This window comes from Canis lupus, chromosome 27 (assembly GCF_003254725.2).
Source record: "Canis lupus dingo isolate Sandy chromosome 27, ASM325472v2, whole genome shotgun sequence".
In the NCBI taxonomy this organism is placed as follows: domain Eukaryota; kingdom Metazoa; phylum Chordata; class Mammalia; order Carnivora; family Canidae; genus Canis; species Canis lupus.
Window position 1 is genome coordinate 6,892,885 of NC_064269.1, and position 21,457 is coordinate 6,914,341.

At 52.4% G+C, this 21,457-nt stretch overlaps 1 protein-coding gene across 2 annotated transcripts in view; it reads left to right on the top strand.

Annotated features, from left to right (window-relative positions):
- VDR (vitamin D receptor) overlaps positions 1–21,457 on the top strand; it is a 56,709-nt gene that overhangs the window by 19,683 nt on the left and 15,569 nt on the right. Inside the window, exons 2-4 of one of the 2 annotated variants that reach the window (XM_025477405.3) lie at positions 1,794–1,873; positions 4,539–4,686; positions 15,042–15,172. In XM_025477405.3, coding sequence (XP_025333190.1) covers positions 4,541–4,686; positions 15,042–15,172 — 277 coding nt within the window. In that variant the 5' untranslated portion in view covers positions 1,794–1,873; positions 4,539–4,540. The remainder of the gene's footprint in view (positions 1–1,793; positions 1,874–4,538; positions 4,687–15,041; positions 15,173–21,457) is intronic. The other variant, XM_049102371.1, reaches the window with a different exon arrangement.

Sequence of the window (21,457 nt, forward strand, 5' to 3'; positions counted from 1 at the left end):
CAGTCTACCTGGATCTCCAGTCTGATGTGAAAACCTTAGGGGTTGAAGGCAGGAAAGCAGTGGTCCTTTCTTTTTTTTTTTTTTTTTAAATTTTATTTATTTATTCATGAGAGGCACAGAGAGAGAGGCAGAGACACAGGCAGAGGGGGGAGCACGCTCCCTGCGGGGAGCCCGACGCAGGACTCGATCCCGGACCCCAGGACCACACCCTGAGCCGAAGGCAGATGCTCAGCCACTGAGCCCCCCAGGCGCCCCAGCAGTGGTCCCTTCTGTACCGGCTCAGCCCTCACCTCAGCCCCCGAGGAGCGCAGGGAGTCTGGGGATCCATAAGGCCGCGGCCGGAGCCCAGCGGAGTGGTCAGCTGCGGGCTGTGGGCAAGACCAGCAGGGGGAGCAAAGGAGGGCCTGGCTTGGGGGTAAGTGACAACGTGTCTGTCTCCACCAGGTGGGCCTCCGGCCACCCACGGCCCTTGGGAGCAGGCCAGCCCGGCTCAGGTTGTTTCTGCTCATTGACCCCCCACCCCGGGCATATTCCCTGGATGTTCCTTGGGGGCTGGCTCGGTGGGCTGACAGTCCCAGGGCCCACGTCTCGGAATTGCCTTGGGCCCTTCCCTTCCCTGCTGGTGGGGGCCTCGGGGAGGCAGAGAAACAAAGGCTGGGGGTCTGGACCTTCCCTGTCTGGGGTTTGGCTTAAAGGCCTTCGCCAGGGTTGGGTCAGGCACCTCCTGCTGGCATCGGGGGAGGGAGGAAGCGCACCTGTGTGTGTGTGTGTGTGTGTGTGTGTGTGTGGCCTGTCTGTCTCCTCGGTAGACAAGCAGGCTGGGTGTGGGTAGGAGTGGGAAGGGTGACTTTCGGGCAGCCCCACCTCAGTGACCCAGCATCTACTACCACATGGCCTCTGGGCCCAGAGTCAGCCCACCTCGAGCCTCTGCTGAGGCCGGGGGCGTGGAGCCGGCTCAGGAAGAGCTAAAAGTGGCAGAAAACATCCTGTTTGAAAGCAGTGAGTTGCTGTATTTAACCCCCTGCAGCCCTTGCTCCGCCCACACCCGGTCTGCAGGGACAGGGATCCCAAGCACCTGTCATTTTTTTTTTCGGTTAAGATTTCATTTATTTATTCATGAGAGAGAGAAAGAGAGAGGCAGAGACACAGGCAGAGGGAGAAGCAGGCTCCACGCAGGGAGCCTGATGTGGGACTCCGTCCCGGGTCTCCAGGATCACACCCCAGGCCACAGGCAGTGCTAAGCCACAAAGCCACCCAGGGATCCCCCCAAACACCTGTCTTTGAGGCTGTCCCAAGAGGCCAGACCCTGAGGTGTCTCTGCAGTACTAGCTGGGGGCGGGGGGGTCCGGGGGGGTCCTTTCCCGGCAATGTGCCAGGCCGCCCTCTGGCTCTGCTCCCCACTGAACATCCCTCAAATCTTGGGGGGGGTGATGATGCCATGGGAGCAGCAGGACTCCCTCAGGAAGAAAGCCCTCCCTCCCTCCAACCCCCTCTGCGTGAAAGAAACAGGGGCACCCACAGCAGGGTGTTGGAGGCTCCTTCCATTTGCCACGTGCTGGGTGCTGCCCCCCACCCGTCCCCGCTGCTCCTCGCTACTCCCTGCCCCAAGGGAGGGCCGGTCCCGGCTGCTGCCTGGCTCCCACGCCCTCACCCCTGCCGGTGACGACTTGGCACCCTGACCTGGAGACTAAAGTCTCTGGAAGGAACCCCGCCTGCTGCTTCCCGGGCTCGTAGAGGACTGGCTGTGAGGGCAGTGTGAGCTGCGGGTAAAGTGTTTCCCTTGTTCCTTCCAGAGGCCTTTTGGTTGGACGCGTCTGTGACCTCCCAGAAGGGCACCCCTGGGCTCAACTGACCTGCCCCCCTGCTCCTTCAGGTGGGTCTTTCCTCATCAGCCACAGCTTCCCTGGCCTTCTGTTGGCCGCGCAGGTGCCGCAGGAGGGAGGGGTCAAGGGGAGGGAGAGAGCGCTACCCCTGCCCCGGGCTTTGCAAATGCGGGTTAGGCCCTGTGTCAGCAGAACCTGTGGTGCCCAGAGCCAGCTGAGACCCAGAGCCAGCTGCAGGCGGGCGGGGTGGGGGCGCAGAAGGGAGGGGCTCGCCGACTCCCAGGCCGGGGCCCCAGGGGACTGTCTAGCCTGGTGATGTTTCCTGCCCAGCTCCAGTCTTCTCTTTCTCTCTCCGGCTCCCCACAGTCTCTGCCTACCATTCCTGGGACGGTCAGCTGTCAGGCCATATGTGCCTGGGCCTCTTTTCTGCCTCTAAACTCTAGGCCTGGGCCCTGGTTCCGTGGTAGCAGCAAATAACCCCAAGCGGGGCTAAGTTTTCTCTCAACTCCCCTGAAACGGTCCTGTTTTCTGTGGGCCTCTGGCTGCTGGGTCCAGCCTTCTGTCCGGCCTGACCAGGGCCCGGGCCTCTACCCCTGGCCAGCAGCCCTCCTGATGTCAAGCTCGCCCAGTGGCAGGACAGCACTGTTGCCGTGCTGGGGTGTCCTGTTGCTCCAACTCTCCTGCATCATGACATCTCCAGTGTGCCATGTGATGATGCACACTTGTTGGACTGATTCAACTGGTATTCCCCCCACGCCCACATTTGATTTCTCTTTTTTCCACCAAATCCACCAGATGTTTGGTCGCCTGGATGACACAGACTCTGTAGCAACCTCATGATGATTGAGAGTTGCAACATCTCAGCTGACCTGGGGTTAAGCCACAAGCATCCTAGACAGTTTCTCCTATTGCCCCACGATGGTATTGGGCCTCTGGGATCCCTGCCCACAGCCTGGACTTGGGATGGGCTACAGGGACAATGTTGACAAACCCACAGGCGCTTTTTCTTCTATTTTTAATTGTCTAACAATTGTGCAATGTTGTATATACACAGACGGGCATATAAAACATAACATCGTGTTTTAATAATAATAATAATAAATAAAAATAAGACGATACCATATACCCACCACTCGAAGAAATAGAATATAGTTACTACATAAGACTTCTGCGTACCTGTCCCCCATCTCAGTCCCTCAAAAGTTTCTGTTAATCATTCCTTTCTTTTTTTTTTTTTTAAGTCTCTCTCTCTGAATGTGTATATATATAAACATTGCAGTTGAACAAGTATCAGTCTAGCTGTGATGGGGACGGCAATAGTGTCACTATTAGTGCATTACAGTTCCCAGGAAAAGAAAAGCTGAGAGAGGCAGTTCAGGGAGCTACAGCCATCTGTGATCAGGGTTCCCTCTATCACCTCTATCCTTATCTGTCCTACTTTCTTCCTTTGGCTTGAAGCTTTTTGTGAAATTTTTAAAAATTAGGTATTCGCTTTGTGTATTTTGTAATCATAGTTGCTAGAGATACCTCAAGCGGTGGGCTTCTCGGGGCCTCGTTTATAAAGAGAGAGATAGTAACAGCACTTGTCTCTTTGGGTGATACGAAGAGTAAATGGGATAAGACACTAAGGGGCTTTGGTTTGCCAAACCTCAGCTCAGAGGTTACGTTGGAAAGAAGCTCAGAGCCTCTCCCAAGGGCCCCCCTGGAATCTCCCTCTCTCACCTCGGGGCAGGAGAACACGGCACTGGCTCATAACTGGCTTTCTGTCTTGTGTTTCTTCTGCCCCGAGGGACCCTCCTGCCCTGGGGCCAAGGGGCCACTTAACCCTGCAATGGCCCTTGTGAGGACCCAGAGAAAAGTGGGAGGCAGCAGGCTCTGAAGCATTTTAGGGAGGCCCGAGGAGCTCTGGGCCTGACATCGTGAAGCCGAGGGCTCAATTTGTCTACTGGAAGAGTTAAGTCAGCTGCTTCCTGAGAAGGGCTCCCCAAAGCTATTAGATTTTGTTCCCTCTCTCTTTTCTGTCTCCTCAAGTATGAAATCCATCTCTGGATGCTAATGCCTATTTATACAAGCCATCTCTGAAAGCCAAATTAGTTAATTGTATATGACTCACCTTATTCAGAAGGATGTTCAAATCAATGTGTTAAGTTTATACTGGGAGGGGGGGCACAAAGAAGAGGCAACAAGATTTTGATTGCCTTGGTGCCAGGACAGCAGGGACACAGGCCTGTCACTGCTGACCTGTGTGGCTGCGAGGCACTGGGAAGGAAAGAGGCCTCTGCCCTGCTGCGGTTCTGCTACGGAGATGAGCCAATGCTGGTGGTAGGCGTATGTTCACTCATGTAATCCTTCCTCACACCCTGTAAAGAAAACGCCATTCTTCGGGTGAGGGTGGTAGGGCACAGACAGGCTAAACACGTCACCCAAAGTAGCGTGGTAGGCGGCAGGTGCAGCCTGTGAACCCAAACCCTACCATAGAGCCGCTCCACCGCCGGGCCACCGAAGGTCTCTCCAGACTTGGGTTAGGGAGCCCTGCTTCTGCTCCCCATGGAGTCACGAGGTGAGGGCGCCCAAGAAATCCTGCTCAGGCCTGGGACCTGGGGAGCTGCCCAGCCTCGCCGAGCTTCGGGCACATGGGGGTGGGGGCGCGAAGGATGCTAGCCAGCCCTGGCACTGACTCCAGTGCTGGCCTCGGCCTGCCTGCCATTCTTACAGGGATGGAGGCGACGGCAGCCAGCACTTCCTTGCCTGACCCTGGCGATTTTGACCGGAACGTGCCCCGAATCTGCGGGGTGTGCGGAGACCGAGCCACAGGCTTTCACTTCAACGCTATGACCTGTGAAGGCTGCAAAGGCTTCTTCAGGTGAGTCCTCCCCAAGGGCAAGGGGAAGCAGAGGAAGCAAGGTTTCCCATGAAGACAACCCCTGCATCTCCCGTGTCTCCTTCCTTCCCATGCCCATGGAACATGCCAGCTCTTCCCCACCCTGGGAGTGACAGGGTCTTGGTGAGATCATCTCCCTCCTCCCTTCCCCTCAGCTCCAGCTCTGGCCTCTGCCCCTCTCAGAGATGATGTTTCCGAGGTTGTTGCCTACGTGCCCGTCTTTCCATTACGCCTTGGACCCACGGCCCCCTATCGGAACCTGTGTGTCTGTCCTTCTGGAGTGAACCTCTGAACAGATTGATGATCAGAGGCATGTCCTTGGGAAAACCCCAGAACTTGGCTTCGGAGCTTGTCCTCTGATCCAAATCAAACCATTCCTTGGAACAAGGGAAACTGCACCCTGGCTGGATCTCCATTCTTGATCTGCGCCCATATCTTCACCCGTGGCTTGCTGTCCCGGGTTAGAAAGCTCAGGCAATGTCAGCAAAGTGCCAGCATTCCTGTTCAGTCAGGGCCAGTTTCTCTGCCGGCTGCCTCCTCTTTTCTCCAATGAGCCCAGTGTCACAAGTATGAACAGTATGGGGAAAGTACTGGAAAGGCTGGACGCAGGGTGTGCCCATCCAAAGCCAGGAAGGGAGGATGGGAGAGTGATGAATTGCAATACAGGACTGGGAACCATGAGAAACGTGGGCTTGGCATATATTGGAGAGAGAGCAAGAGGGAGGATTGTGGAAAAACTTATCAAAAAGAGTGCTTCTGTATAATAGTCTTAATTGGAGGTGGATAAAAAAAAAGAACAGGGCTTTGGCCACCAAGAGAGGAAAGAGTGAACCAAGTCCAGGACAGGGATGCTGAGGTCGGCCTCATTCTCTGAACCGAAGGGCTCACCCAGTGGCTTTGAGGGCAGAGTGAATCAGAGCCTGGGACTTGTACGATGCCCGCCCCCCCCCCCCAACTCCGGGACTCGTGGGCCATCTATGAACACAGCCCGCAACCCACCTGCCCTCTGTCCCGGGAATCAGCAGGCCTAGAGTTTCATTGCCTTGAGCAATCGCTGGGCAGCGGGGTTTCTGTGGGTGCTAATTGACTGGCCTGGCGCGGGTTGCCCGCTTGGCTTCCTGGCAGGCTGCTCCCCAGCTTGGGGAACCAGACTGGCAGCATCGCTGGCTCAAGATCCTGTTGCCACGTCTCTCATTCCTGGGCACTTCCTGCAGAGTGGGCCTTCCAGAGCCCAGGTGCCACCTGGACCCTTTTCTGCAGGTAGAGAAGGGGGGTGGGTACACCCATGAGGGCTGCTTCTTATCATAAAAGGAGTCAGAAATGTGTGGGCTAGGGAGCTGACCGTGCCATTGTATGTCCTTGCTCAAATCTTTCAACTTCTCTGTTTCAGTCACCTCAACTAAGCACATGAGTTTGATATCTGACCCCTTTCATACATATATAGTATTAATCTGAGGATTGATGAGATGACATGTATAAAAGTGCCTTAAAAGACATAAAGTAGGGATCCCCAGGTGGCTCAGCGGTTTGGAGCCTGCCTTCGGCCCAGGGTGTGATCCTGGAGTCCTGGGATCAAATCCCACATCGGGCTTCCTGCTAGAGCCTTCTTCTCCCTCTACCTGTGTCTCTGCCTCTCTCATATGTGTCTCTCATGAATAAATAAATAAAATCTTAAAAAAAAAGACATAAAGTATAGGGGTGCCTAGGTGGCATAGTTGGTTAAGTGACCAACACTTGGTTTTGGATCAGGTTCTGATCTCAGGGTCATGAGATTCAAGCCCTGCATCAGGCTCAGCGCTCAGCACAGTCTGCTTAAGACTCTCTCTCCCTCTTCCTGTGCCCCTCTTCTCTCTCTCTCTCTTAGATAAATAAATCTTTTTTAAAAAGACATAAAGTACAATATGTTATTTTCAAGCTTGATGGGTCAATACTTATGTCCTTAATGGGACACTGCCCTAAGAAAATAAACACAAGTGTCTCCAGCCATCGCTCTTCTTTTGTTTTTTCTTTCACACACTCACTCACCAGATCTTAATGAACATCTGTGATCAAGGCACTGGGCTAAGAGCTGGCAATATGATGACTCTCACCAAAGGCCCTATGTCACCAGTCTGCAACCCAAAGGTCTCCAACAGTTCTTGGGGCTGTTTGGTTAATCCAGAGACTCATGCCCCCAATTCCCTTTTTCCAGGCCACCTATCCATGGGGTTCAGCTCTGGGAGATGGAACTCTTAGGTGGCTGCTTATGGGGTAATGACATATTGGAAGTCAGTTCCTCAAGAGTGGCTCCAATCCCCATGCACCTGTGCTTCCTGCCCTTGGACACACTACTAGGCCCCGAATCCTTGAGACAGGACCATGTTAGGCATCTGGGTGGAGAGAGGACAGGTTCCCTTATGCCCAGGGTCAGGTGTGGGAAATGGCCAAATGGACAGGGACCGTATGTTTGCACATCCATGTCACCACAGTGTGGCTCTGATGCCTGTGGTCACATTATGCTGTCACTCACCCTCAGCCCCTCCTTCCAACAACCCCTACATGAAAGTGCTGGCATTATGGGCAGCCTGCTATTTGTCTTGTTACCCTGTCCTTATCCACCTTATATCTTTCCTGTCCCTGCCTTGATGACTGGGCCAGGCTGCACTTTCTGAAAAGTCAACATCTCTTATTGTTTGTCTTGATCTTGTTTGATAAACACACACACACACACACACACACACACACTGATTGATCTTCATTATTTCAGGGATTCTGTATTTGCAAACTTGCCCACCTACTAAAATTTCCTTATAATCCCCACATCAATGCTTGCAGCATTTCTGTGGTCATTTCTGGACAAGCTCAGAGTGATGAAAAATTCAAGTCCCCTGGTGCACACATTCCCAGGCAAGACGGAACAAGGTGATATTCCGCCTCCTTGTTTCAGCTGTCATGCTACAAAAGAGTGTCCTTTTCATGGGCTGTCTAGAGCCACAGTTTTTGTGGTTTTTTGCTTTCTGATGGTTATCTCACTAAGACGGCCCTAAGCATGGTGCCGAAGTGCTGTTGAGTGCTCTTAAGCACAAGGAAGCTTCAACGTGCTTTGTAGAGAAAACCTGTGCTTAAGAAGCTTCTTTCAGACATGAGCTATAGTGCTATTGGCCAAGTTCAGTGTTCATGAATCAACAACGTATATTACATAAGGCATCTTTAAATGGAAAACACACATGAAACAAGGTTATGTATTGCTTGATTGATGAAAATGTTGTGACCAGAGGCTCGCAGGAGGCTAACCCTGGGAACAGTGGTTCCGGATGTGTTAGTTCTGTGTTCATGTTGACTTCACAGAACCAATGTGCCAATGAGAGGAATCCACTAAATATACACACTTGCTCCTCTTTTCTCCCCAATTGCCCTTCTTCTCCTTTGCTTCAACCAAATTCTATTCAGTGTTTTTCTGTTTTAGTCTAGTTCAAATAGAACCCTCTTGTCCCTTCTGTCTGTTTGCGAAACCCTGATCCCAGGAAGAAAGGTCTATACCGGTGGGAGGTACCTTCTCTGTCAGACTCCGCAACCTTAGAAACACAAAGATAAGTTCAACCATGCCCTTGCTCTCAGGGAGCTCACTCAGCCCTTTCATGGTCATTCTCAAGGAAAAAGCATCCCTTCATGCTGAGTCACGGATGATTTTCCCAGCCCTGGGGACCAGTAATCCCATTTGACCATTCATTGTTTGGTTTGACTTCGAAGAGAGTCAAACTAACCTGCCTGAGGATCTACTTGTGGTCATCCCAGCAGATCCAAAACTCATAATCAAACCAAAATGGGATTAGGAAGGTTGGACAGAGACCAGGTTCTATTGATCTATGATCAGAAATTAGAGACCATCATGGGCCAATTCCTCCTATAAGTTATTTCATGCTCTTTCTGCCTCCTGCTTCTCTGGAATAGATGGACATCCTCAGGGAAAAAATGATATTTCCAGTGTGAATAAAACATTGGCATAGGCAGGCTTGTAAAAGGCTATGTGTCCTGGTTATGTTAACACCAGCACATAAGGGCCAGAGGGGAGAAGTATGTAGGTCTACTACAAAGTGGATAGTGGGGTGATCTATGGATGTGAATGAATCTCGGGTCATGGGTGGCTTAGTCCAGGCTCTAATATAAAGGGAAAGGTATAAAGGACAGAGAAGAAAATAAGAGGGACCTCTCTGATGAAGAGAGTGAAGATTGAAGAGGTGGTCCTGGAAGGCAGGATTGAGAAACAGATCTAGCGTTTGCCTCTTCTGCGTGTCTTCTCCCTGCCTGTTGATACCTCCTTCATCCAGACCCTGAAGCCGTGCACTGCAAACATCAAGCCAACAAATACAGTGTGGAGAAATGCTTTCTCGTTTGCTGGCCCCGAGGCTCTCAGGGACCTCATTAACTATGAGTTCTGTGGAGTGCAGGGGACAAAAGGGAGGCTGGTAAGGATCTGGGAACAGGAGGAATGTCCTGGCTTTCAGGAAGGCCTGATACTTCAGGAGCCGTGATGTGAAGGGGAGCAGAGAAATGGGGGAGATGTCCAACGACTTCAGACTCCAAGTGCTCACCAGCACTGGAGGAAACAGAGAGGAGAGAGGAGGAGCTGCCCAGGGCATTCTATGGGCACAAGTAAATGAGTCACCACGAAGTCAGTGTTGCTGGAGAAAACTTTGTCCATTCAGCTTGGCAGCCGGCCCCCTTCCGTGGCAGCTCAAGGCTGTGAATGAAAGAGAACAAGGAAGGTTATCTGTGGATGGGCCCAGAGGAGTTTTGGAGGCTTGAGCAGAGGAGGCCAGAATATTTGAATAGGAAATGTCACTGGGGTTGTCAAGAAAGGTAGCTGCAAGCGTGTGAAGAAGGTCTTCTGTATCTTTGGGAACTCAGCACTTTCAGCAGGGCTCACTGGTGTGAAGTCACTCTCAGCACACCTAGGGGGTCCTCTCTGTGCTATGGCATTATAGGGCCAGCAGAGAGGACCACCAGGGCTTACCCCACACTCCCAAACCACCCATCTCAGGGACTGCTTCTATCCCAATGGCTTTGTCCTAGAGGAGACCTTCAAGCAGCCTCTGCTGCATGCTCTTGGATTTTTTTTTTTTCTTTAATTTACTTGGGAGAGAGCAAGCTCACAAGAGAGCACAAGTAGGGGACAGAGGGAGGAAAGGGCAGAGGAAGAGGGAAAAGCAGGTTCCTCGCCGAGCAGGAAACCTGACGCAGGGCTCGATCCCAGGACCCTGGAATCATGACCTGAGCTGCAGGCCGACACTTAACTGACCGAGTCACCCAGGTGCCCTGGACTTTAGGGGGCATGTTTGGACTGCTGCTCTGGCTTGGATTGGGATATGGTAAATTCATGCTGAGGACCATTATTGGGGAGGAATACCGGAAGCTTTGGAATCAAACAGATCTCAGTTCTGATCCCATCTTCACACTTACTAGCTGTGTGACAAGAAGCAAGTGATCTAACTTCCCAGCGCCTTTCCCTGTCACCTGTAGGGTAGGGATAGAGCCTACCTGCACGGCTACTGGGTGCGTCGGAGGGAATGCCCGAAGTCCTGGCGCAGAGAGCTCTCAGGAGGTGCTCGCTGTATCCTTGTCCTTCCGTAGTGCTTGTGTCTGAGAGCAGAAGTCCTTTTCTCTCCTCTAACACAGAACCTGAATGTGTGTGTAAATAACCCCTGAGTATGGTTTAAAAAGCAGCAGCAAATAAATAGTTCAAAAGGACATCTAAGCGAAGCGTACGTCGTCTCTACCCCATTCTCACGTCCCTACCTCCTCCCGAAGCTGTCGCTGTGACCAGCTCATTGTGTTCACTTCCAAACTCTTTATATAAAAAAGCGTGTGTCTGGGTTCACGTGGTGTGCGCGCACACTCACACCTGCACAGGACGATGGGAGTACACAGTCCTCGCCCTCTTGCATCTTGCTCTGACCTACTACAGAATGTTTGCTCGGTCTAGTTCCCGGGTCCACGTTCTTCCTCTGTCCTTTCCACAGCCCCATCGCTTTGTGCAGATGCACTATGGTGTAACGGACCCTTCTCTTTTGATGAGCATTCAGGCTCCGTCCTCTGCTTCTCCGTACAGGGCTGCAGTGACCACCTTTACGCACGTGCCTTTGGGCCCGTGGACTGATTTATTCGCATGATGAATTCCTGGAAGTAGATTTGCTGCCTTAAAGGCTCCGAGTGTTTTACATGTTGCCAAACTGGCCTCCAAAAAAAAGGCCTCGTGCTCTTTACCATAGTGTTAAAGTAGCTTCCTTTATGGTTGGATTTTAAGCCCCCCCCCCCCCCCGGGGAAGCCCTTGATGCTGCCACATACAAATGTGCCATGTAGGTCCCACCTATCAGACCATGTAGGCCTTTCACAGAAGGCACTCCATCAGGCTCTGGTATCCAGATACTCAGAGTGGCAGTGGAGACAAAGCCAGAGCTGGCACTGGGCCCCAGGCTTGGGTTTTATAAGGTGTGTCTCTGACGATAGGGCCACCTACCCAGGCTGGAGACCCTGGCCCCAGGCACTTCATGCTTCTGTGAATAGCCTGTCTGTCATGTTTTGATGAATTGGTCAATGTCCTCTCTCACCCCTGACTTTCTAGAAACTGTGTTTATATTTAGTCCGGTTGCACCACCCCAACCCCTCCTTCCTGAGCTGGGATATAATTGCCAACCACCCAGAGGATGACAGGGTCCAGGCTCAGAGAGCAGCTAAGGCAATGCGCTCCCATGGAAACTCGCAGCTCTTGTTTCTCAAAACCAAACCAGCTCACAAGCAATTAGCATTGGGAGGAAGGCAGGGCATGGGGTGTGGATCTTCGGGACAAAGCACAGAGCCAGAGCTGGCCCATCTGCCTGCCCTGACTCCTCACGGGCAGAGGCTAGATGACAGCCACATGCGTGGAAGTGCCCCTAGAAGGCGGGAGAATGGGGAAGAACTGGGCCCCAGAGCCCACGGGACCCACAGCCCTGGCAACTATACTGGGCTGGACGCACCTGAAAGCTGGTTTGGGGGAGGACCTGGGTCTGCCTGCTGGAGCTGGTGAGGGAGCTTTCCATCCCCTGAACACTGATCGACACTCCAGAGTGTGACAGCTCTTCGTGCTCGCTAACCTCCATCTCCCTGGGTACAACTCCGGGGTCTTTTCTCTGATTCTGTATCTAGAGGAGCCAAGGAAGAGCTTGGTATAATTAGTATAGTATGAAAAAATTAGTATAATTTTTCATAATAATAATTTAAGAGCTCCATAAATTTACAGGCTGCTTTCTGCATCACTCAAATAGCGTGGAGACGTGTTGCACAGTTGGTGGGCTTTGGGACGAAGTATGGCAAAGGGTGAAGAGCACACACCTGTGTGGCATTCTTACCCTAGATCTGAGCCTTGCTGTGGGGATAGTGTACCTGGCCAGAAGGACTTTTAGCATTTTTTTTCTTCCTTCCTTTCCTCCCCTCCTCTCCCCTCCCTCTCCCTCCCTCCCTCCCTCCCTCCCTTCCTCCCTTTCTTCTCTTTCTCCTCCTCCTCCTTTGCCTCTTAGTATTCATGAGCTCCCTTCCCTTCTGTAACTGCAAAGCTGGAAGCAAGGACACTGGTGTTTTTCCTCCCAGTATTTTCTTTTAAGCCAGCCCTGCATTTTGGGGGATTCCTACCCAACCAACCTCATTGGAGTCCATTCCTGTTGTCAGGCAAAGCTGGGCTGAGTGGCCACCTCCAACTCTTCTATGTGTGGAAGCCTGGGCTGGGCTTCAGATTTACAGTGAGGAAAACAAAAGAAAGGTGGTGAAGTGCCACAACCTCTTTCTGAGCAACCTTGCAGCTGGGGAGATGCCCACCCGTGAGAGTCAGAGACAGGCGCACTAGAGCCCACGGACAGAGCAATAGACGTGGGGGATGCGGGGCTGCCTCCCAGCTGGGGCGTCAGGAAACTCTTGGCCCCCAGCGCAGGATTGGTGGGATGCTCTGGCTCATGTGTCTGGAGGTGCTCCTTTTGGTCCCCAAAGCCCTGGAGAATTCACAGGAAGAGCTCTGAGCCAGACAAGACAGCGGGTGGGAGGATAGGACCGACCCTGAGCTCCTGGGCAGAATGCCTGGTTGTAAAAAAACAAAACAAAACAAAAAACCAACAAAAAAAAAAAGGGAAATGAGAGTTTACTCTGAATTAGAAACTTCTGGCCTTTGAGTAAGTTTAGAGAGTTACGGGCATTCTGGGACCTGAACATTTGTGGTAACAGCCAGAGCCTCAGAAACCATGAGTGGGAAGGAGTAAAGGGGTGAATCAATCTCATGTCCTGTGGTGATGGTAGCCTCTCATTTCGGGGTAGCCAAGGTACCTCCATATTTGCCTGTCCCTCTGGAGAGCGGCAATAGATGGATGGAGGCCCAAGGAGAAAGGCTGTCTGTTTCCATAAAGGTAGACAAAAGCCTGATACAGTCTCTGGGCAGTCACCACAGGGTGGGTGTGGCGTTGGTGGGCTGGACTCTACCCCAATAGCTTTATGTTATCCCACCTTCCCACATAGACCCGTCTACTGGGGTGGGGCGGGGAGTGGGGGTGCCCTTTGGGTCAGGAAACAGGTAACAGGAAAGTGCTGGGGGCCCAGGTCCCAAACCAAGAGCAGCCACCTCATGGGCCTTGAGCTGTTGGCCTGTGGGCTCCATTTCATTGAGCAGCTTGAGTTTCTAGGGATGAGAGCGGTAGGCTCCAACCAAGAAGCCAAAAGCTGAGCCTCACATCTCCAACAGCCAACGGGGGAGCCTTCACTTCTTGCCAAATCACCTCACTGATGAGTTTCCTCCCCTCGGTAGTCTCACCTATAAAACGAGGTGAGACTACGCCAATAGTCTCTTGGGAGTCTGATTGCCTGTGACTGCTGCAGGTCATTTCTATGTTCTCTTCTCCTCCAGCCCATGGGTCAAGTTGGTTTGCTCCCCTTCTGTCCAGGTCAACTGATGAGTATGTTTGCCCTAAACCCCGAATGTCTTCTAGCGAATGTGAACAGTGAAGAAACATAACCAAGAAACATAACTAGTGTGTGACCGGCTCACCTCTGAGAGAGGGAAATGGTTGGGCCTGGGCTTTTACTTAAAGACTTGAGCATCTCCTCGGAAGATGCTGCTGCTCACAGAGAAAGGGATTTTGCTACCATCTTTCCCCAACCAAATCCTGTCACTTGTTCCAGGGCAAAAAAAAAAAAAAAAAAAAAAGTGGGGCCTGCACCTGCTAGGGCTGGGAAGAGTATGAGGAACCTCTAGGACATGGGAAGCTTCCCAAAAGTCCCATGGGGTGCAGTGTTCAAGCTTGCTCATGCACGCATGGGCACACGTGTATGTACACGCGTGCACACGTGTGATTTTACATAGGATACCAGGGGCCCTGGGGGTACCGGCTTCGTAGCTAAGAGCCTGTGGTAGGTCTCTGTCCTGGCAAAGCCCTTGTTTCCTCTGCCTCTCAAAAGGCCAAGGCCAGACCTGAGGTCTCCCACCCACTCATCTGGCCTTTTCTCTCTGGGTGTGTTATCTGGATGCCTCAAGCTATAGTTGGGGCCCTTTCTCCCTTCTCCATGCACCTGCGCACGTGTCTGTCCCTGGACCGGGGATGCTCTAGTCATAGATCTCCAGACTCTGGATGACTTAAAGCCTCCACCAGCGTCCTCACCTCCCCAAGCGGCTCCCTAGAAGCAGTGAGGGCTGCTCTGCAGATTTTCATATTTAAAAAAAGTTTCACTAGGTTAATTCACTCACGTTTCCTGTGTAATTAAAAAAAAAAAAAAAAGAGCGTGGGAAGTAGAGTATCATAAAAGTAAATCAGGGGCGCCAGGCTGGCTCAGTTGGTACAGCAGGTGACTCTTGATCTCAGGGTCATGAATTCAAGCCCCACATTGGGTATAGAGCTCACTTAAAAAAAAAAAAAAATAGAGTCCCATGTCAGGCTCCCTGCGTGGAGCCTGCTTCTCCTTCTGCTGTGTCTCTGCCTCTCTGTCTTTCTGTCTCTCTGTCTCTGTCTCTCAAAAATAAATAAAATCTTTTAAAAAATAAAAAATAAAAGTAATAATAAATAAATCCTTTCAAATCTTAAAAAAAAAAAAAAAAGGAAATCAAAGCAATGATGGGAGCAGAGTAGCAGGGAAAGAAGGAGGAGGCACCCAGAGTGTAGAGGTGGGGAGTGGTGGCTGCTGAGGCGGCCTAGGGCTGGGCCCCACGTCCTCTGTGGGAGACATGGAGACCCAGGCGGTGGGGGGGTTGTGGGCAGGGCTCGGGGGTCCCAGCCCCTGCAGGCAGCCAGGGCTGAGACTGGCAGGTGGGTCACCCGGAGGTGGCATGTGCTCTCTCCCCGGGCAGGCGAAGCATGAAGCGGAAGGCGCTGTTCACTTGTCCCTTTAACGGGGACTGTCGTATCACCAAGGACAACCGCCGCCACTGCCAGGCCTGCCGGCTCAAGCGCTGTGTGGACATCGGCATGATGAAGGAGTGTGAGTGTTCCGGGCCCAGGGCAGGGGTGGCCCGGGAGGGGGACCGTTTGAGCTGCTCTTCGGGCAGCTTTGGCCCCACCGGGCTGCGTGCGGCTCCCCTGGGGCTACAGGCACCCAGAGCCTGGAGCTGGGGCGCTGCGGCCAGGACAGCAGGGTCAGAGGCCCCAAGGGGGTCCTGCGAGCCTCTTGGGGATCTGTGTCACAGAGTCCTGGGAGGGGCCTCACCCTCTCCCGTGTGACCCATCTCCCAGATGGGTCCTCCTCCAGGACGGCGTCACTATTCTCACCTCCCTGTTCCTCGACCTCCCGGGAAAAGGCAAGGCCCAAGGACCCAGGGTTCTTTGGACTTTGGGAGAGTGAGCTGCTGAGGCTGGGGAAGGGCAGGAGTGATGGAGAGAATAAATATGCAGAGCCTGGCTGGCATCGGGTGCCACCCTGCCCCAGCCTTCCAGCCACTCTGGCCCCACGGGCAGATCTGGGGGCTGGAGACCAGGGAAGACCAGGGGGAAAGAGCCTGTGAGGGGGAGCACTGGACTCTAGGATGACCCTCTGGATCCAGATGGAGAGAGAAGGGCGGTCCTATAGGACATCCTGTCCAGCTCTGGGGTCGGAGGAGAGGACGAATGGCAGATTCATTTGTTCCAACCCTCAGTTAAAAACAACCCCTGGACTTTGCATCTGAGCTCTGGTACAGTTACTTGGTAACCAGAACAGCCATCGAATTCAGTAGCGCCTAGGAGGGGCTGGTCAGGCCCTCCCTGGGCTGGAGACCAGAGCTGTGGGCCGGCCTGGGCACAGGTGCCCTCTGCACACCCGGCCCCCCTGCTGCCTCTTGCTCACTCCTGTCTGCAGTCTGCACACTGATCCCGTCCTTGGCCCTGGGACAGGGCTTATGCCCCGCTAAGCTGCGGACCTGAGGAGGCTTAGGAAGGGCGCTCAGATGCAGCCCTCCTGGCTATGGGGCTATTGCTTTGGGGGGTGAGGGAAGCAGGTACAGGGAAGATACGTCCAGAACAAGGGAAGAGTCACAGGACAGGGCTCAGGGGATAGAAAATTTCCTCCTTGTTGGAAAGAAAAATTCTCTGTTGTTGGGGAACAGAGGCAGGTTACCCTCTGGTGGGTCACAGCCCTTCACTCCTGATCCCAGCTCCCCAGTCAACACTGGCAGGCCTTGGAAAAGTTTCCAGGCTGTTGTTCCTCCTCGCCCCCACAGTAGTGCGCAGGCCTGGACATGCTGATCTCTCCTAGCCCGGTCCCCTGCCCCGCCCGACTCCTGTGTTTATCCTGGAGCAGAGGAGGCCGAGGCCTGGTGCTCATGGGGCTCCTCACACATTGGCTTAGTGCGGCCTGCTGTGTGCGAGGCCCTAGGGTGGCCACAAACAAGATGCGGGGTGCACAGCCCCTGCTCCTACCCCGAGGGGCACACGTTCTCCTGGCTCTGCGGCTCCTGCCAACCAAGAACGGTGCAGTTCCACCACTGGGAGTCAGTAAGACTCTGCCCCAGAAGTTCTGGTCGGGGCCAGCCTCACTGCTGTCCCAGAGGCTCCTTTCCTACGTCTCAGGAGGAAGGGGATGTTCTAACAACTCAGAATGGGAAGAACACTTAGAAATCATCTGGGAGTGACAAAGGTAAAAATATCAGGATCGGGGTCAGAAAGCAAGTCTCCATGCCTGCTTCCAGATCTCCCCTGGTCCCCAAAGCGAACACTGCACCGCTGGCGATGAACAGGTTTTGGGTGCGTCCGGTGCCCCTGCCCATGAACACCATGTGCTGAGGGGGGCCAGCAATCCCGAAGTAGACGCCCACCCCCAGCCCCCGACATCTCTGTGCTCCAGCCACCCCAGACACAGCCCCAGTCTTCCCCAACAGAGCCCTGGGCCCCACCCCGCCATCTGCCCGGGGCCGCCCTGTGTCCCCCACTCTCAGGGTGCCAGTGCGGGGACCTGTAGTCTGGGCCCCAGAGCTCCAGTTAAATGAAAACCTTGAGCCAGCACTAGGCTCGTTCTTTCCACTACTCGAAGGGAAGGTCCTTCGGGAAAGGCTATGGTTCTCTGCCTCGCGCTAGCCCAGCTTAAAGGCGTCTGTCAGAATGGTCTGGGCCTCGAGCTCCCTAGGAGAGCTGCTCATGTATCATGTGGGCCGTGGTTGCCTTGAGGCTCAACCTCCCAGAGACAATTTTGTGTCAACATTTGTAAAACCACAGGACACCCCAGGGCTCCCTAGGAAGGGAGCTGCAAACGCAGGCTGCCTTCTGGCAGGGGTTAGAGAAGGGCCCTTCCCTAAAGGAAGCCCAGGAAGGGAAGGGAATGGGTCTGAGGACAAATGTTTATCGAGCGCCTACCCAGTGCCAGATACTGCATGGAGCACGCGAGCTTTCTTATCAGATTCTCACAGGAATCCCTAAATAGGTAAATACTTCTGTTGTTTCTTTCATAGATTAGGGGAAGCTCCGAGGAATTCAGATTTCATGCTTCTAAGCTACTAAAATGGTCTCTTTGCTTCCAAAGGCCCACCCCCAGGGGCCAGGGCTCCTCCACTGCCTGCTGCCCTCAGGGATGGGCTCCAGGGACCGTTTCCATCCAAGACTCCCTTTCTCTCTCTTCAAGTCTTAGATGACTTGACCTTGTCCATGGAGCCTGAGACATTTCATGGTCAACTTCTTGCTTCTTGGTGGCCTGTCCTGCATAGAAACACCTATATGTTCCTTTGCTTAATGTTTTTACAGATGTAGGTCTTTCCTACTCCACATTAGCACAGCACCTGGCCCAATGCAGCTGCTCAATAAATACGTGTTGAATGACTGAATATTAGCTCCCTGTGATGCTTCTTTGCATCTCTACATCTCCCACTGGTCTACAGGTCCGGAATATCTCCCAGATCTGATATTGTCTATGTCATTCATTTGGAAACACGTTATATTCTCTTGTCTGATGTTGCCCTTAGGCCACCTGGGGCAACTTGAAGTGTTTTTAAGTTGTTCATGCTTCCAGATCTTGACTTCCAACCGCAATTCTAGACTTCATGAAACAGAGAGCATCTTGCATGGGAATAAATGTGTGCAGAGTCATATTTGCGCTCAGCAAGGACCTGAGAAGGAAGGCAAAGAAGCTACTGAACAGCCCTATGGGTCTCACGAAGTCCTTGGACACAGCTCCTGTGCTTTATTCATTGGAGAGCCCTTCAAATGCTCTTTCAGAACCTGTGTGCTCTTCTCTACTGCAAAACAGGTGTCCTCCTACAAGATAGTAATGGCATTCTCAGTAGCAATTCATTGAGAAAACGATTTTTTAAATTTTTCTTATTAAATTAGTAGCTCCCTTAAAAAAAAAGACTTATTTCATAAATCACAGCAGCATCTGCACATGGGAGAGACTTATGATTTAGTCTTCAGACACCATTGCCTGGAGGGAGGCCGGTGGATTGGCAGCCCTGTTAGAAAATGCCAGATCTCAGCATTTCTTTCTCTAGTACTGCACGCCGGATGGCAGTCACTGTTTGATACAGGGATTGAGAGGAACAATGTCATAAGGTTAACCTTGAATCTTCTTAACTTTTGGAGCAAATCATTTACAAACTTTGCTACTTTATTTTTTTTTTCATACTCTTCAGATGGATTGGAACACTTTGTGTGTTCCATGGCTGAGGACAAGAGTCCTACTGAGCAACCATAGCCAATTATAATCAGAGGGGGTATGGGGCAATAGTTACAACCATGAACTCTAGAACTGTAATGCCCAGGCCTGGGTACCAGCTTCAGCACATGTTAGCCGTGTGACTTTAAGCAAAGTGTGTAGCCTCTGGGGCTCAGGTCCCTCATCTGCAAAATGGGGATAATTGCACCTGCGCTAAAAGGTTGTTATGAGGACTAAATATATGTAAGCTAATATTTAAGAAGCATTTAGCAGAGTGCCCAGTACATTAAAAATTCTATTTTTGGGATCCCTGGGTGGCGCAGCGGTTTGGCGCCTGCCTTTGGCCCAGGGCGTGATCCTGGAGACCCGGGATCGAATCCCACATCAGGCTCCCGGTGCATGGAGCCTGCTTCTCCCTCTGCCTGTGTCTCTGCGCCTCTCTCTCTCTCTCTGTGACTATCATAAAAAAAAAAAATTCTATTTTTAATCCATTTTTATTAATATGATTTTTTTTTCTTACATAAAACTTGACCACCAGGATTTCCAGCTCCCCAGCAGACTAGAAGATAACTGCTAAGGGGAAGAAAGGTCCCCTTCTACAGGCAGGCACCCATAAGAAGAGACAACACGTAGCTTACCAGAGAGGGGGAGACCGAAAGCGATGCAAAGGAGCACAAGAGCTCCAGATCATAGCAGGCTGAGTCATACGGTGCATGGACACAGCCCTGTACAATTCTGAGGTCATAACCTTGTTCCTGCAAAGTCCAGTAATTGTTCTGAATGATACCTCTGAATCACCAAGAAAAGGTTATACAATGTTACAGGTGTTCTGTTATAAGAACCTTATTCTATCTTGAAAATATTTCAGTCACAATTATGTAAATTGAAAGGGTAAGCTGGGTTCAGTTCCCCAGCGGACAGGCATTTGATGTGTGCCATCCTCACATCGTAAGGCACATGTAGTAGTGCACTTCTCCCTGTCATTTTCTGAGCAAAGGACGATGGCTAGAGCTTCGTAGGTATGATCAGTGTGGATGTGTTGGGTGTCCAATCTCTCAGACTATTGAGCAAACACCATGGCCAGGAAGCCTCGCTGGGCTGGCCATTAAGGGGGAAACACAGGGAGCCTATAGTTCTAGTGAAAGATCTGAAAAAAAAAAAAAAGAAAAGAAAGATCTTGAACGTCCTAGTTTCTCTCTATATGGGCATTTATTGGAGCCTGTACTAACCAGAAATATTACGGAGTGGAAGACACTTGGGTGCCAATGTGCGTGGGAAAGACAGGACATACCACAGAAATAAGAAATGAAAGCTCAGTACAGATCAGGGCAATCCAGAAAGGCTTCATGGTGAAAGAGGGCTATGGGTTGGATGCTGAAGAAAGGATAGAACTCGGGACACCTGGGCGGCTCAGCGGTTGAGCGCCTGCTTCGGCCCAGGGTATGATCCTGGAGCCCCAGGATCGAGTCCCATATCAGGCTCCCTGCGTGGAGCCTGCTTCTCCCTCTGCCTATCTCTTTATGTGTCTGTCATGAATAAATAAATTAAAAAAAATATATATATATATACATAAAAGAATAGATAGAACTTGCACAGCTGCTGGGGAGGGAGGGCCCAGCTGGACAGGCATCCCGCGTAAGTGGAAATGCATTGGCGAGACAGAATGGGTCATGTTCGCCCGTCAGTAATCTCAGCATAGTCACAGAAGCTAGTGTCCAGAGGCACTAGGAAATGAGGTTGGAAGGTTAGGAAAAAGTAAAATCTTGGGGAATCTTGACTTTAATTTGGAGCACAGTAAACAGCAAGGATCCAGAAAAAGTTTCTGAGCAGGAGAGTGACATCATAGAATCACAAGAGATTATCAAAGCCCTGTCAAGCCGAGAAGCGTGTCCACGGATGCCCGTGGCATGAATCGCAGAGCTCCCTCCCTCACACCCCACCACCTCCTGCACCCACCCTCAGGTGAGCAGGGACGATCAGACACCTATTCTTGGATTCCCCAGGTAAGGGCCTCGTACCTTGCCTTGAATGGAACACTCCTTGCTCCTTACTCTTCCACCCCACTTGACCTCTTGGGGTCTGAGCAGACACCCACTGTGGGAGAGGGTTGGCAGCTCTTTGGGCAGGTGAGTCACTCACCTGGGCGTGGCCTCCCCCAGTCCTCCTCTTAGTATGGCTTACCTCAGCTATGGAGGGAACTTGCCATCCTTCGCCCCTGGTTACCCACTCCCACCTCCCCCCCGACCCCCATAGGCTCTCCCTCACCTCCCAGAAGCTTCTTTCGTTCTCCCCCACACCCACACCTGAGGGGTCTGGGCCGGTGGGCCTCTCCTGAAGCCCAGCACCCACCCACTCTGGGGTTCTGGTTCCTTTCCCTGCTCTTGTGAAACTCCCCAGTTCTGTGGGCAGAAGTGCTGGCAACACCAGCACAGAGCAAGTAGCTACAGGCCAAGGGCCCCAGTGCCCACTCCTGCCGTCAGCACTCTGCAAGCCCTGGCCAGGAGGTCTGTTTGCCTGGCTGCCGTGCCAGGCATCCCTGCTCGCAGCCCTGCCCTCCCGGGCAGCGGCCCAGCACGGTGAGGTGGGCACCACCGCGGAAGCCCCCGCACAGCATGATGGTGGTGGAGGGTCTCCCCGTCATCAGACACCCTG